The sequence below is a fragment of the Macadamia integrifolia genome, chromosome 8 (genome assembly GCF_013358625.1).
Source record: "Macadamia integrifolia cultivar HAES 741 chromosome 8, SCU_Mint_v3, whole genome shotgun sequence".
NCBI lineage: Eukaryota > Viridiplantae > Streptophyta > Magnoliopsida > Proteales > Proteaceae > Macadamia > Macadamia integrifolia.
Genome location: NC_056564.1, coordinates 18,753,716 through 18,769,235, shown reverse-complemented (window position 1 = coordinate 18,769,235; position 15,520 = coordinate 18,753,716). Strand labels below are relative to the sequence as shown.

The following is a 15,520-nucleotide window of genomic DNA, read 5'->3' as shown; positions in this document are numbered from 1 at the left end:
TCGGTCCGAATTATTCGCGATTTATATTCATTTTGGAAAAAGTCGCGAATTTTAAAGAATTTTATTTTTAATTCGGATTTGGTCCGAATTTTTGATAAAATTCGGAAAAATTCGGTTCGGCCGAATTGATAACTATGGTTACATCCACTAAAATAGATTTTAAAAATATTTATTTGATCCCCAAATCATTTATTGTTTGTCCTACTCAAGATAACAGTAAAATTTAATTTCCTAAAGTATCCTTTTACTTCACCTCTATTCATAAGGCTAAAGTTAAGTCTTATAGGTTGACCGTTCTTATCTTTTTGAGTCTGGATCCTTTCAACTACTTTCAATGAAAAAAGGATGGATGAGCGATCATGGGAAAAAGATAACATAAATTTTTTAGAACGAAAGTAAAGATACTTAGGCTCCGTTTGGTATCGTTCTAAAAAAACGTTTATTGAGTTTTTTCGTTCTATTAGAACGAAAAAACAGAATCTTCTGTTTGGTGCACTTATGGTCCGTTTCTGTTTTTTTGGAACAAAAACTGAAAAAAAAACTGAAAAAACGAGATTGGACGGAACTCCAAAATTCCCAGTTTCGTTCCATTTTACAAAAAAAAAAAAAAATCTCCCGATAAAAATCTGAAATTTTGAAACACCATTTTTCGTTTAAAAACTGTGTTTTGACATAGAAACTGAAATTTTCGTTTTTGACACGAAACGACATTTCTGAAACAGAAACGATACCAAACGGGCCCTAAGAGTCTTCTTTATGCTTTTAATTAAATGTGCACATTCTTATAGTTTGAAAAGATGGAATTATGATTTTCCCATTAGTTAGTACATCCCAATCTTGTCATTCCATTGCAGCAATTTCATATTTTCATTTAATCTTTTTTTTTTTTTTTTTTCAATATAACTTCTGAAAAGTATTTGAAATTTAAAAAAAAATGATATGGTAAGTTGTTGGTTGATATAGTGAATTGAAGACACTGAATATATGATAATTAGGCACTGGTCTATTTATTTGTTAAGAGCAAAAATCAAGAGATCCACGACTCATAACCTATCGTCCAAAAATAGGTAGATTGTATGTAGCTTATTTACCTGCCAGTGGGATGAAAGCTAATGCATGAAGAGTATAATTTTATGAACTATCAGAATATAAAAAATCTTTGGTTTAAATTGACAGCAATCTCCACAATCACATACAGAAAGCTCTTTCATATGTTATTAGAACTTTTTAGTAAACACAACATTTTGTGAAAAAGAACACGAGTAGAAAGTCTCACCTTAACCAAAATAAGATAAAATGACTAAAAACATCACTCAAATCATATGTCACCAGCCAAATCTCGCAACTGAATTTTAAAACCATCTATGTGTGTTTACCAAAAAAGAAAAATTATGTGCAAATATTAGAACAACTAATACGTGATTGCTAAGGATGCTTGATGGGGTATTGTCACACAAAAACCCTTTTTTTTTCTTTTTCTCAACTGGCTTTATTGATGTCTTTATTCTGTTAGAAGCCCCAACCCATGAATACATATTCTTGAGTCCAGCCCAGCTCCGCCCATCTTCGAGATAAAACCCTAACCTATACCGTCCAGGATGGGCTCAACCCGACCAACTTAACTAATTTGTTTAACCCTAGCTTGCATTGACACCTGTGTTGGCGCTTTTCAGAACAAACCCAGCTCATAAGGTTGAAACTCCAGCCCAGCCCATGTAAAAATGATCTAGGCCCAGTCGAACTCGAGTCCGCCAGTTTCAAGTTGGAACCCTACTCGTTCCTAGGGTTCGGGTTCCAGTTCATTGCAACAGTTAACACCGTGAAACAGATATTCGTGAAATATATCCTGTGTTAGGACCGTCAGATTAGCATCAATTCTCTGTAGCCTATGGAAAATCTACCAAAAAGGTCCAAAAGAGGGGAGCACCATACGTCCTGGATTAGGGTGATATTTCGACCCTCCTTTACCTTGGAGGTATTTTAGGGTTTCTAAGGAGCGATAGGAACAGAAGAGGAGGAAAGCGGCAGCCATGGTTCTCAAGTATGTTTCTCTCTCTTTCTCTACTTTAGTTGTTGTTCTTTGATTGTGTTTCGTGGAGTTTGCTATGGTAAATCGAGGTCTGTTCGTGCTTCTGATTCCAATGCTTAACGTTTCTGTGAATTCTTTGGTAGTTTGATGGCGCCGTTTTGTGTCTGATGAGTGAATCATATATATATATATATATATATATTTTCTGATTTTGGCTAAAGTTTGATTTAGATATCCATTCCACTTTTAATTCGTTCGCTTGTTTCAGTAAATTGTGAAAATCATGACCGATTGATTTAAGGGTTATTTTCCGATTATAATCGGATCCCGTTAAGGAAACAGATTAGACTGTGGTTTCTTCTCTAATATTTGCGCCCTGTTGCATATGCTTCAACTTCAACTGTTGCACTTGCCTTGTTCTATTCTGGTTAACTCTTGTTTTTCTGCTTAAGCCAACCGTTTACTCTATTTATTGCTTTATCATTTTATAATGGTTTTGCGTTTTATTTTTTCATTTCGACCCTTTCCATATAGATTGATTGTCTAAGCTTAGTCGACAAAAAATTGAGGTTTGTCACGTTTGAATTGTTGAGGAAGTCTATTTTGTTCTGTTTTAAGCTGATCCGGTAGATCTGGAACTTCCAACTGAAGGTATCAACAGTTGGGCCTGTTTATTTTAAATTATGAATCCATTTATCTGAACTCTATAATCAACTGAATTCATTGCAATGGCCAAATATAGAGGATGCCCATGTTCAAATAACAAACATTTAGTGCTACAAAAAGAGAAATTATTTGAGAGCTGCAAATTTATTTAGGAATGTTTGGATGTCGTGAAAAGAAAAGACAAATGTACAGATTCTGTGCAGTTTTCTTACAGTATGTTTTCCCACTGTAGGCTGGAAAGATTCTCCCAAATTTTACAATTTTCACTGAAACTCACTGCAAGTTTTTCTATTGCCCCGAAGTCAAGTACACTCCGTTTCTGGATGAAAAAACTTTGTTTTGTTTCAATTCCATGCAACATTGCTCCACTGCTGCTCTGGTACGAGCTTTGTTTTCGAATAGCTCTCTGCAGCTCCTCCAACAATGGTACCATCACCTCTTTTGTGAGCTAAAGTCTGTTGCACCACAGCTGCCCTGCCCTTGGCTATGACTTGCAGCTGCAGAATCGCCTCACTCCTGCAATTCTCCCTACTCAAGATCCTTGATCTCCTGACCCAGTTTGTTGACCTTGTAGGTTGTTCTCTCGGCACTGAAGATTGCCGTTGAGAAGCATCTGACCATTCACCCACCCTCTCTTCCCCTTTTTGTGTTTATCACAGCAACCACACCATCCATATCAATCCTCCTATCTACCGCCTGCCATGATTTCCCTCTGTTTGAGCACACACCATCACCAGCTGACATGACTGGCCTCTACGTGAATTATGAATTTTGAGTCTCAGGAAGAGAGAGAGGTAGAGAGGTGATTTGGTGGTGGAGTGATAATAAAAAAGGAGAGGACAAGGAAAGAAAATAAAAAAATTAAAACAGATAGTTAGTGTCTTCAGTGAGGAAGATTAATATAAAAGATGAGATTTTAGTTGAGAATAAAATAAGAGGGAGACAGATGAGAGATGGGCGCTTGTTCGGTGTTGGTTCTCCTTCCATTCTTTATTTCAAGAGGCTCTTTTGCTTCCTTCCTTTTGTTCAAATGGGTCTACGGGATTGAGTTAGTGGCCTTTTGTTGCCTTTCTCTCCTTGTAGCTATCTAGTCATTAGGATTTGTTTGATGGTATTGGCGTTGGAGCGAAGATGATGCAACCTGCAACTGGGGTCGTTTCTCCTCCCACCACCCAGCTGATCAACAGCACCAAAAGCATAGGAATTGGTGCCTAGCTCAGATTTCTCACCCTCCCCAACAACGCCCAACAAATTCCTCTAATCTTTAGTGTTTGATCCTGTTCCAATTTCCTTGTTGGTCTCTTTCTGGTCAGAATCTTTGCCTCTCCTGGTCAGGCATCTCGCTTCTGCGACTCATGGTCATGCGATCTCACACTTAGAAACTCCACAAAAAGTTCTCCTTTGGTCTTTGCTTGGGTTCATCAGCTAATTGAGACTGAATGGAGCATTTTTTCTCACCGAAGTTGAAGCCCAGAAGATCGGAGACCGTGTGAGCGGAATCACTATAACCAGTCTTCTTCGTTTCCGACCTCTCGATGATTTATCGCCATATTTTATTCTTTTTCTTTTCTATTGGAACCAAGCAATGGATCTTTTTTTTTTTCTTTTCTTTTCATATCATTTTTTTTCTTGATATCCAAACACAGCATTGGGAAAAGGAACAAAGCAAAATTCCAAGGAGATACCAAGGCTTGAATAATGGATTAAAACTACGTCAGAGATTTTACGACCAAAATATATTTGTATCAGTAGCTGTTAATATTTTATAGATAAGTTTGTGTTCATGATATTGCATTGCAAGCGTGCTATTACATTTTTATTTATTTCTTAGTTTCATTTCGTGAGAAGAATGAATCATAGATTTGACATCTGTCCGTGCTTTCTCTATAGCCAAATTTTGGATTTAACACTTAATGATTGCTTTTCAGGACTGAGCTCTGCCGTTTCAGCGGTGCCAAGATATACCCTGGCAGGGGTATCAGATTTGTTCGTTCTGATTCGCAGGTGAGTCTCTGCTATAGATTTTCAGCTACTTTAGAGTCAGAGTCTTCATAACATGTCACATTTACTGCTCTCTTATTTTTTGGATGATCAGTAGTTAGTTCTCACCTTTTCTTTCTTGTGACTGATATCACTTTCATTGCATTTAGGTTTTCCTCTTTGCTAATTCGAAGTGCAAGAGGTATTTCCACAATAGACTGAAGCCTTCAAAGCTCACGTGGACAGCCATGTATAGGAAGCAACATAAGAAGGTAAATATTATTGTCATCATGCTCATCTTTGTTCTCTTTTTTGCTTCAGAAGTTTTATAAATGTTTTTAAATTTAATTTGAGTGCTATAGTTGATCAATGTTTTAATTATTCTGATTGGTTTCTGTCTCTTAGGACATCGCTGCCGAGCAAGTAAAGAAAAGGCGCCGTGCTACCAAGAAGCCTTATTCAAGGTCGATTGTTGGTGCCACCTTGGAGGTGATCCAGAAGAAAAGAACTGAGAAGGCAGAAGTCCGAGATGCTGCAAGGGAGGCTGCTCTTCGGTATGCTCTCCCTCTTTAGTGCTTTCGAATTTGGCTTTCTAGTAATTTCACGATTCTTAAGTGGACCGATACTTCAATCGGTGAACAAGGTGCTCCATTGAAATACTGTCTTATTTGATTCACTGATTACTTTTGCATTTTGCAGTGAAATTAAGGAGAGGATCAAGAAAACCAAGGATGAGAAGAAGGCGAAGAAAGCAGAGGTGACGAAATCACAAAAAGGACAGACCAAGGGCAATTTGCCCAGGGGTACTGGGCCAAAGGGTTCCAAACTTGGAGGTGGTGGAAAGCGCTGATTTGCCACCTTCTTTTAAGCTGATACCTGATAGGTTGTTTTTCCATTCTGGAGATTTTGTATGGATTGACTTGGATATCCAAAACTTTATTGGAGATATTTACCCCGTATAAATTTGCAAGTGGAGTAGCGATTAATTCTTTGGAAAAAGTTATCGTCTGTTGAGTAGATTGGTATTTTGATTCTGAAAAGCAATCGTTTCAGTTTGATGGATGCCTGAGGCCACAATGATCGGCCACAGCTTGAAATCGTTAATGATTCTGAAAGAATGCATCATCTGTTAATTTTTTGGTAGTAACTTTGAATGGATACGTCTATTGTTTATTAATTACTTATGTTACATTCTACTCCCGCTAGGATACTTGCAGTGTAACTATGATGAGAGCCGGGTGTGACAGCTCAACTATGGAACAAAATAAACAGGCATTTGTACGTTCATATGCATGGTTATATTTTCTTGTTTTGACCATGGTTCAGAATGCAATGAGTCCTGCTAAGGGTGTTAATATATAATCGAAACCGTTTATCGGAATCAAAACCAATTGTTTATGCTAAGGATGTCAATATATAACCAAAACCATTTATTGGAATCAAAACCAATTGTTTATCGGAATCGAAATTGATTGGTTATAATTGAAACCAACTGTTTATAGGAATCGAAATCGATTGGTTATAATTTAACTAAACCGCACTATGGTAAATTGATCCGGTTTTGGTTTTATAGGCCATAATTTCGGTTCAGAACTGAATTAAATCGGAAAATCTATGGTTAACCGACATCTAGTATTAAGGACTTAAAGTGTTTTGAAATTCGATGGGGGGAGGAAAAAAAGTGCTAAGTACTAACCGAGAAGAGAGCTTTTCTTTCACACAATCACATTTCTTGATTTTCTAATTTCTAGGATCATAGTTAATTATTAATAATATATGTAGTATTTTACATAGAAAGTATATTGTCCTTGGCAAAATAAATGTATATTGTCTTAACTCTCTAGGAAATTTAATATATGTAGGATTCACATTAGTTGTAGGATGCAAACCATTTTTTAAAATGACATTATTAACCCCATGTAAATTGATTGTGAACCGAATAATAAAAATCGATTAAACACCGCTAAAATTGAAATAGGATGAAAACGATTCTAATTTCACCTTCTTCCTATCCGGTATGATTTTGGTTTTACCTTATCAAAATGTAAACTGAACCAAATAACCAAAACCACACTGTTTGACACTCCTAGTTCCTATACCTTATATAAAGGGGGTCTGCAATCCTCTGAACCACGGCATTTCATGCTTCTTAAGCTATCCATATTAAGTACCACTCAAAGAATTATAATTTTTTGCATTTTATGCTCATCTATTATTAGGTATACCCTTGATAAAAATATTTTGTTGGCCTGTAAATTAAAGAACCAACGATCATAAATGTCTAGGATTGGAGGAAAAGGGTGCCTCCTGAATAGACCTAATTGTTGGAAGAATATATTGTATATGGTTAAGGGTTCTTTGAGCATGAGGCATAGGATAAACCTACTAGTATAAGGTACTTGGGTGGGATTCTCATATTTCTTGAGGGGTAGGATGGTCATTTTGTTCACCTTTGCTTTGAGGTGTAGGAATTACGTTGCCTTTCAGGCCAATGGGAGCACGTGTAGAACATCAACAAAGGTAGGATTCCCTCATTTTTTGAGGGGCAGGATGGTAATTTTGTCCACCTTTGCATCTAGGTCCAGGAATTATGTTGCCCTTCAAGTTAATGGGAGTGCACGCAGAACATCAACAGAGGTAGAATTTCCACTTTTCATGAGGAGTGGGACGGTAAATTCGACCCCTATGTGTAGGTTTTTTTTAATTTTTTTGGTAAAATAAAATAGAAGGTTAGATACTTTTCCTTTGGTAGAACGATACCGTTATGTTTACCATTATGTTTTATTTAGACATTATATACAAAAGCTACCTCAATATAAGTGTGATTAAGTTGAATTACAGGGTGTGACAAAAGAAGATAATGGTTGCGGCTAGGGCGTTGAACATGCTGGTGTGTACTCTCAGGTGTGTACTCTCACATGGCTCCCATGCGCGAGTGTTCCCTCTGCTAGGAAGGCAGGGTTTATTCACCCTGTCATTTATTTTAGATGGACTAAAATAGGAATGTCTACACTTTGGGCATGTCAACGTGGCCAACAGCTTTCACCAAAAAAAAAAAGATGTGGCCAACAGCCCATCCCTTGCATCATGACCTGCCCATGATGGTAAGCCATGGTACATAGAGGGGTGGAGATGGCCACGCTCGCACAAGCAGCTATATATGCTCAACTATCCTCGGTGGCAGGTCACATTGCACAAGAACTAGAAAGGACTAGGAGCACATTTTGATCCAATTCTATTTCCCAGAATTCTCCAATTCTGAGAATTGAAGAACTGTCTTTGAATACACTGTTTGCGTCTCCTATTCTTCTCCTTTTCTTTGTTTGATGACAACCCCCTACCCCCCTCCTCCTCCCCATTTACCTCTTATTTACTTGAGCATTGTTGAAGCCTTGAAGGCCAATCTCAGGTTCTCAATTTCTTACCTTACTATAAGAATTGACCTTCCAAATTAGAGCCAAACATGTCCATTCTGATGGCTATTTTGATTGGAAGAAGTTTTCCTAAACCCTTGGAGGACTGTTAATCATATCTTAGGGTTCACAAATCCCTATATTTTAGTACCTTTCCAAAAATAACTTTTCCAATACCCTGTGCATCTCAAGCCCCATGCCATGGGCATAGGAAAACTTGATCCATTTGATTTAAAATCAAAATTTAAAAATAGAATTGATACCAAACCAAACCTGAACTTAATATTGTCCACACCATTCAGGGATATTATTCCCATTCATTATAAATTGTATTGCAGAGTTTCACTTAGCTCACACTTAAGAACCATGCACTTAACTATTAGTCTATAGACATGGAGAGAACAGGTTGAACCAAAAAAAGAAAGACATGAAGAGAAAAAGTAGGGGGTTGTGAAAGGGTTTTTATGGGGGAAGAAGGAAGTGACCCAAACCCAATTTCCATTGGGTGTATCAGTTTTGAAGTAAAATCATCCTCTACAGTGAGTGCGGTGATACAGGTGGTACAGTAAACATCAGATGGTGGAGAGAACTTTAGGATACGTGCGATACGTGCCTGGATGCTCTCAGTCATCCGATACTAAAGAATAATCAAAGAAGTAAAACCAGTAAAACCGGACTGAATGCAAAATGAGTATGCTTCCCCCATCGGGTTGAGTTTTGATATCCCTATGGCCCTAATCTTGGAGGTCCGGCATCAATCTGAGGTGAGTTTAGAAGTCCACGCCACCGTGGGGACTGTGAGCATTCACCGCCACGCCGAGTACATGGGTGAGGTGGAGGGGCGGGGTCGTGGAGTAGCTTGGAAGTAAGTAACGGAACCACTAACCGTGGCAACCGATTCTCAAGTCTCAACCAACCAACCCCACCGTGGTGGGCCCACAAATGGCGTTGAACCTCCTGAAAATATCATGGATTGGTGTGAGAAGAATCCTTCTATTTATCTGGCGGCTGGTAGAGAGGCCCACACTCAGGCCCACTAAACACGTAAAACACACGTAACACACTGTCTCACTGGGACCCACTCTCACCAACCGCACACTTTCTCTTTCTCCAATTGCTGAGTTGTTAATTATAACGGCTGGACCCACTCTTTATAAGTGCATTTTTTGTTTTACCAAAATACCCTTATGAATGTTAAAATGGTCCCGGGCACCTATCCACCATTTTATTTATTTATTTATTTATTTTTGGGGGGTAAAATCCACCATATTAGTACAGCTGAGTAAGTTAACAGTAAAGAATAAAGTGTATTTTTTTTTCTTTAAACTAAAGTTGATGTTTATTGAAAACATAATAGGGGTCTTAGATTAAATATGATGTATTTATTTGTTGGCATGAAAGGTGATTTTTCTCGATAATTTGATTTATTTCTATTTTATGTTTGATGAAATCTTATAATTCGGCAATTGCGAGCTTTGCTCGTTTTCATGAATAATAATTTATTTACCAACAAGAAAGAAAAAACTATTTACATATTAGGCTAGATTGGTTATGGTAGCTAAATATTTTTGTCTAAAAGTTAAGAAAATTTTAAAGTATCTATTTCTTTTAGAAAATAATAAAAATCATGTTTATGAGAAAAAATAGAAGACAGTCAAGGCTTATCCTAGTGGTCGGTACTTCTCCCTTAGGAGAATGCTTTGGGGACTTGATAAATGGATCTAAATTCCTTGATCCCTTCGTGGGTTCTTTTTTTGACTATGGTATGAAATGATATTGCATTTTCCATATGTGCTACTAGAATTATTTATTTGTTGTTCTCAACCTATAATTTGAAAGCACAGTTGACACCCCACCACAAACTCCAATCAGAAGTTTGAAAAGGATAAAGAAAAAGTATAATTATCATACCCCATTACCCCCACCTCATTTTCATATAGTCAATTTCGTTGTTTGTCAATGAGATTAACATAGAATGGTCAAAAGCCCAAGATGTATCAAGTTGTTCATGAGAGATGATAATATAACTCAAACCAACAATTTATATCACTTCACTTTCCTTGGTTTTGAGCTTTCTAATTAGAGACCCCTTTTCCCTTGTTTCTTCATTTGTGATTACCAAATCATTTCATTTTCCTTCATTGTGAAGTTTCAATGAAATCTTCTTTTTCTTATTTTGGCTTAAGGTTCAAAAAGTTCGAATTAGTATTCAAATTGGATCTAAGATCGAATTGGAATCGATTAGAATTGATTCAAAAATTGTTGAAATCAACTAGAAACAAATAAAACCCTAGAAATGCTATATAGAGCCCAATTCAAATTACGAAAGAATTAGGATCAGCCGAATAGGCCAATTTGACCAATCTCAACTAAATCCCTATTTCCTACCCTTCCTCATTGGTTAAACTGATTATAACGTGCCACCCACAACCCATATCTGAATTGATATTTTTTTAAGGTCATTGTCATGTAATTATCTAAAACCCAACTCAAACTAAAAAGGGTATATTGGTCATTAAGTAAATTAAACATTTCCTTACCCCTTTTCTCTTTCCTTTTTGATTACCCTCCCCATCCTCTCCACGAGTAACCACCCCACCTCACCCCACACCTTCCATGAACGTGTGAGGAAAACGAATCCGAATCCAAATCCCCTCCCCTCCCCTCTCCTGCAATGGTAACCACTCCACCCTATCTCACACCGTCCACCACACCCATGAACGGTGTTAGATTAGGTGGGGTGGTTATCTTCAGGGAGAGGAACCTTTCTCGTTAACAACGCTGTGAAAACACCCGGTAACCGGTAATAAGCGAACGCGGGATATACTATAACTGCCACACTTCAATTGGGCCCGGGAGAAACTCGAAAGGAATCCTCCTCTCTCTCTCTCTCTCTCTCTCTCTGCGTTTTATATTTCACCGATGAAGGGTTTCATCTTCACCGACTCTCCCTTACAACCCACTTCACCTCTTCGTGTCTGCAGCGCAGACAAAACTCCTCTCTTCAGGCAAAGGCAAACTTGTTTATTTTTACTTTATTATTTCGTTTTTGTTTGTTACTCTATAGTTTTTCTGAGATAAATCCATAGGAGGACAGTAGCGATCTTGAGGGTTTGCAGAATTTGAGACGAACAATTGAGGAAAACTACACATGGCGAGCGAAGATCTGGAGAGCAGAGGTGTTAAGAACAGGAGTAATGGCTACCCTTATTCGTACTACTCGTCTACTTATTACCAAGATACTACAGAGAAGCAATGGACTTCATGGTTGATTCCTGCGTTTGTGGTGGCTAATGTTGTTATGTTCATACTAACCATGTATTTTAACAATTGCCCCAAGAACAAGGATACTACTGGGACTCAAGAACACTGTGTGGCCAGGTTTTTCGGTAGATTCTCGTTTCAGCCTCTTCGGGAGAATCCCCTATTCGGACCCTCATCCTCAACGTAATTGTTCTTTCCATATTCTTTTGTCATGTTCTCTTAATTCCTGTTTGATATTTTATTTCTTTCTCCTTTTTGGATGGGAAATTTGGGTATTTCAGTCTGGGAAGCTTGATGAGGCTTTTCAATTGGTACACACAACATTTTGGGGCGTTTGGAGAGATGGGTTAGTTTTAATTTTGTTACCATGTTCTGTTAAGTTCAGCCCTAGACGCAGACGAAAATTGTCTATGGTTATGGGATCTTTGAGTGCCATGAGGCATTGGGAATAGAATGAGATGGTTCCTTGCCCTCATTATGGTCTGGGGAAGGTTTTGTCCTTCTGTTTCCTTTGAAAAAGGTCAATCCTTTAGGCTGTTTGCATTTGGACATTAATGTTTACTAAGGAAAGTCAATAGTTCAATTTGGAAAATATGCTTTTCTGTTTTTTTTTTTTTTTTTTTGGGGGGTGGGGGTGGTGGTGGGGTGCTCAGAAAGTTTCACAGATGTGAAGGGAAACCTACCAATCTAGGTTGTTGGTGGAGGCTGCTCAGATAATTTTTTTAGATAGTATTTGCTGAAAGCATACTTTAATTATATTTAGGATATAAAGAAACATCCACCTGAAACTCTTGATCAAATTATCATCTTGTTTTATATCTGCGTCTCTATTTAGTAATATGGTATTTAGATGTAAGAACCTGTTGCTTTTAATCAGCTTCTTCAAAATGCACTTAGAAGCATCCAGGGAATAGAGTTTGACAGCTTGTGATTTCTTCTTGCACCTCTGCGTAGATAGTAAGCCTACAAATGAGGAATATAGTCTATACTTTTTCAAGTTAAGGTAGAAAAAAAATTGTTACACACACAAGTACATGCTAGTGTGGGAAAAAAGCACAAACTTATAAGCTTCTGTTACTTTTCAATGTCTGAGTCACTTGTTAATTCCTTCGGCTATTCGTGGTAATGTGATTTTTATTTTCTTTTTTTCTGGGTTCTGAACTTCCTTATCGCAAGCCTTATAATTTTTTAAGCCTTGATGGTAAGCCTAGGGTAGTTGAGTGGTATTGCAAAAAGAAATTCCATGAAATTGATACTCTATCGATAAGTGGATTATACTTGCTACCTATAAATTTAAATCAATAGGCAACACTATCTTTAGTTTTTCCCTACTTTTTCAGGTTGAAGAAGTTGGGAGCTCTTGATTGGACCAAAGTGGTCCACGGGCATCAAGGATGGAGACTTGTCTCTTGTATCTGGTTGCATGCAGGAGTTATTCATCTGCTTGCGAACATGTTAAGTCTGCTCTTCATTGGGATCCGCCTTGAGCAGCAATTTGGGTTTGGTAAGCTTTGCTATTCCTATTGTTTTGCTTATTTGAGTTGATGGGAGCTGGAAGTGATCCCTACTTCAATTTGAGTCTGGTTTCCGTTATTGTTCATCATCTTCTTTTTTATTACTACTTGTGTTGGCATCGTTTAACCTTTGAGTGAAATAGAATCTCCTGACTTGTTGGGCTGTGTCTCTTTCCTCTTACTCTCACCTATCTACTATCTCATCTGTCGGTCTCATCCTTCCCCTATTTGCTGTTTGGATACTTTTTTCTCTATTTTGTTTTGCATGGATCCATGTAGCCGACACCATTAAGTTGGGATAAGTCTAAGTTTGTCATTGTAGATAAGTGAGGGGTTGGATGTGGTGGTGTTGTCATTGTTGCTGTTATTATGCAACTTGTAGCAAAGTTTATCTAGACAGGGTTGGCAATGTTTTTTTCCCTTATATCTTGTGATATCAGCCAATTTTGAATTCCTTAGTTTGTCATCTTAAGCAATTTCCTTGTGAACGTAGTTGGTTTTCTGTCTGGGTCTTTTCTCTGCATTTGTTTAGTCTTAATATCCCTCTGTCTAAGCTTTAGCACTTACCTTTGGTATGATTTTGCAGTGCGAATTGGGGTTATCTACCTCTTGTCAGGTTTTGGAGGGAGTGTTCTCTCTTGCCTTTTCATAAGAAGTAACATCTCTGTCGGTGCATCTGGTGCACTGTTTGGACTTCTTGGAGCCATGCTTTCTGAACTTATTACAAACTGGACTATTTATTCCAATAAGGTAAGAAACTGCCTAGCATGTTTCACAAATTGTTTTATTAATATCATGTAAGACTTGGTCCCGATACGGAATTCCCCCATGATAGAGATATAGACAATCCAGAGATCTTTCATGTTGCAACTGACTCAAAAGGTAAATCCTTCATGTGGTAGTTTTCTGCCCATGGGACCCTCCCATTTCACAAGAGGAAGAAACCTATTTGTGCTTTTCTACATTGAAACTTGGCTCTTCATGAGCTGGCATTGCAAGGGGAGATCTAATATATGGTGAGTTAGATGGCCGATAGCAGAAGGGGTTCTGAACAGTCTGTATAGGCCATGTCCTTCTTGTGGTTAAAACAGAGGTTATCTAGTGAAGGGGTTTAGCCACCAACTGCAGAACCTTTTCCCCATGTAAACATTAAATTGGTTTTACATAGGTTTCAAGATTTCTTCTGTTGAAAGAACTGCTAATAATCTTCTTCTTCTTCTTCTTCATTTTCTTATCTCTGTATATATATACATTGGAGAAAGTGGGGACATTTATTATTATTATTATTATTTTGAGCACTCATTTTAGTTGCTTAGCAGTTCATTATGGATAATTGTAAATTTGTCATTTTAATTGCTGAGCAGTTGATAATGGATAGTTGTTAATTGGAACTAGCATGATAATTAAGGTTGTAGCCTCCCATTACAATCCCAACTTTTCTGCTCATGCAGGTTGCAGCATTAGTGACACTCGTGATCATCATCGCCATAAATTTAGCTATTGGAATCCTTCCTCATGTTGACAATTTTGCACATATCGGGGGATTCCTGACAGGCTTTCTCCTCGGCTTTGTTCTGCTGCTCCGACCTCAGTTTGGCTGGGTGGAGCGCGGGAATCTTCCAGCCAATGTTCATGCTATATCCAAACACAAGCTATACCAATATGTATTATGGTTCATCTCACTGGTTTTGCTGATTGTTGGGTAAGTTCAAGCGATTGAAGGATATATATTGGCTTTGATTTTGAGTTGTAGTCCATCACCCCGAGTTTGATTGCATTAATATGTTGCAACTTTGAGACTTTGTCATTGTCTTCGTTTGTTATAAATGAGACTAACTTTAGTTGTTTTGATGTCAAAATTTGCAGTTTCACGGTCGGGCTGGTAATGCTGTTTCGAGGGGTTAATGCGTATCAGCGATGCCACTGGTGTCGTTATCTTAGCTGTGTCCCCACTTCAAGATGGAAATGTGGGAGTAACTGAGTCTTTGAGGCTTTTGTCTTGCCATCTGAATTTTTCATTTTCCCACCCTGTTGCTTGCTATGTACATGCACATATGGTTTGAAGGATTTGGGGTTTTCCCCCCACTTCTCTCTGCTCCCCACCCCCCCCCCCCCAACCTCTTGTCATCATGTCCCTAGACTTAGAACATGAAGGTTGTATTGCATTAGGTGTTGATTCCTGCTACTCAAAATATGTAAACTAGTATATAGATGATTACATTGGTTGTGTATTTTTGAAATTTTTAACTAATAGCATTCTTTATTATTCTTGTTCTAAACTTCTGAGTTGTACATTTTACTACTGGTGTTCTTATTCATTGAGTTGTACCCTCAGATGCTTAACTCTTAGGGATTGGCAATTTAGTAAGTGGGTTAGTCTCAGTTTTTTTATTGAAGACCCAAGTAATAAACTGGTTGGCTTATTAAAAAAGGGGGAAAAATGGAATTGGTCAGTTAATTAATTAATCCTTTCCTATTTCAGTTTAATCAAAACTAATTATGGAATGAGATCAACTAACAGATTAAAATACTATATATATTATACAAGAAAGAGAACTCAAAACTCCTACAATTAAAATATCATACCCGGTGGGACTCGAACCCACAATCGCCTGATTAGAAGTCAGACGCCTTATCCATTAGGCCACGGGTAC

The 15,520-nt window shown here is 37.8% G+C and overlaps 2 protein-coding genes and 1 non-coding gene across 3 annotated transcripts; 2 read left to right on the top strand and 1 right to left on the bottom strand.

The window, feature by feature from the left end:
• The first annotated feature begins 1,914 nt into the window (after nt 1–1,914).
• LOC122085653 (60S ribosomal protein L24-like) lies at nt 1,915–5,674 on the top strand. The gene is made up of 5 exons (XM_042654145.1): nt 1,915–2,041; nt 4,624–4,699; nt 4,846–4,947; nt 5,081–5,229; nt 5,375–5,674. Exons 1-5 carry the CDS (start codon nt 2,031–2,033, stop codon nt 5,523–5,525), a joined length of 489 nt encoding a protein of 162 aa, XP_042510079.1. The 5' UTR covers nt 1,915–2,030; the 3' UTR covers nt 5,526–5,674.
• A 5,288-nt stretch (nt 5,675–10,962) lies between these two features.
• LOC122085973 (RHOMBOID-like protein 2) lies at nt 10,963–15,145 on the top strand. Its single transcript, XM_042654599.1, has 5 exons — nt 10,963–11,535; nt 12,693–12,856; nt 13,453–13,616; nt 14,318–14,568; nt 14,733–15,145. The coding sequence occupies exons 1-5, from the start codon at nt 11,240–11,242 to the stop codon at nt 14,845–14,847; spliced, it is 990 nt and encodes a 329-aa protein (XP_042510533.1). The 5' UTR covers nt 10,963–11,239; the 3' UTR covers nt 14,848–15,145.
• Nucleotides 15,146–15,447: 302 nt separating this feature from the next.
• Nucleotides 15,448–15,520, bottom strand: TRNAR-UCU. The gene has a single exon. It is a non-coding gene; the product is annotated as a tRNA-Arg (tRNA).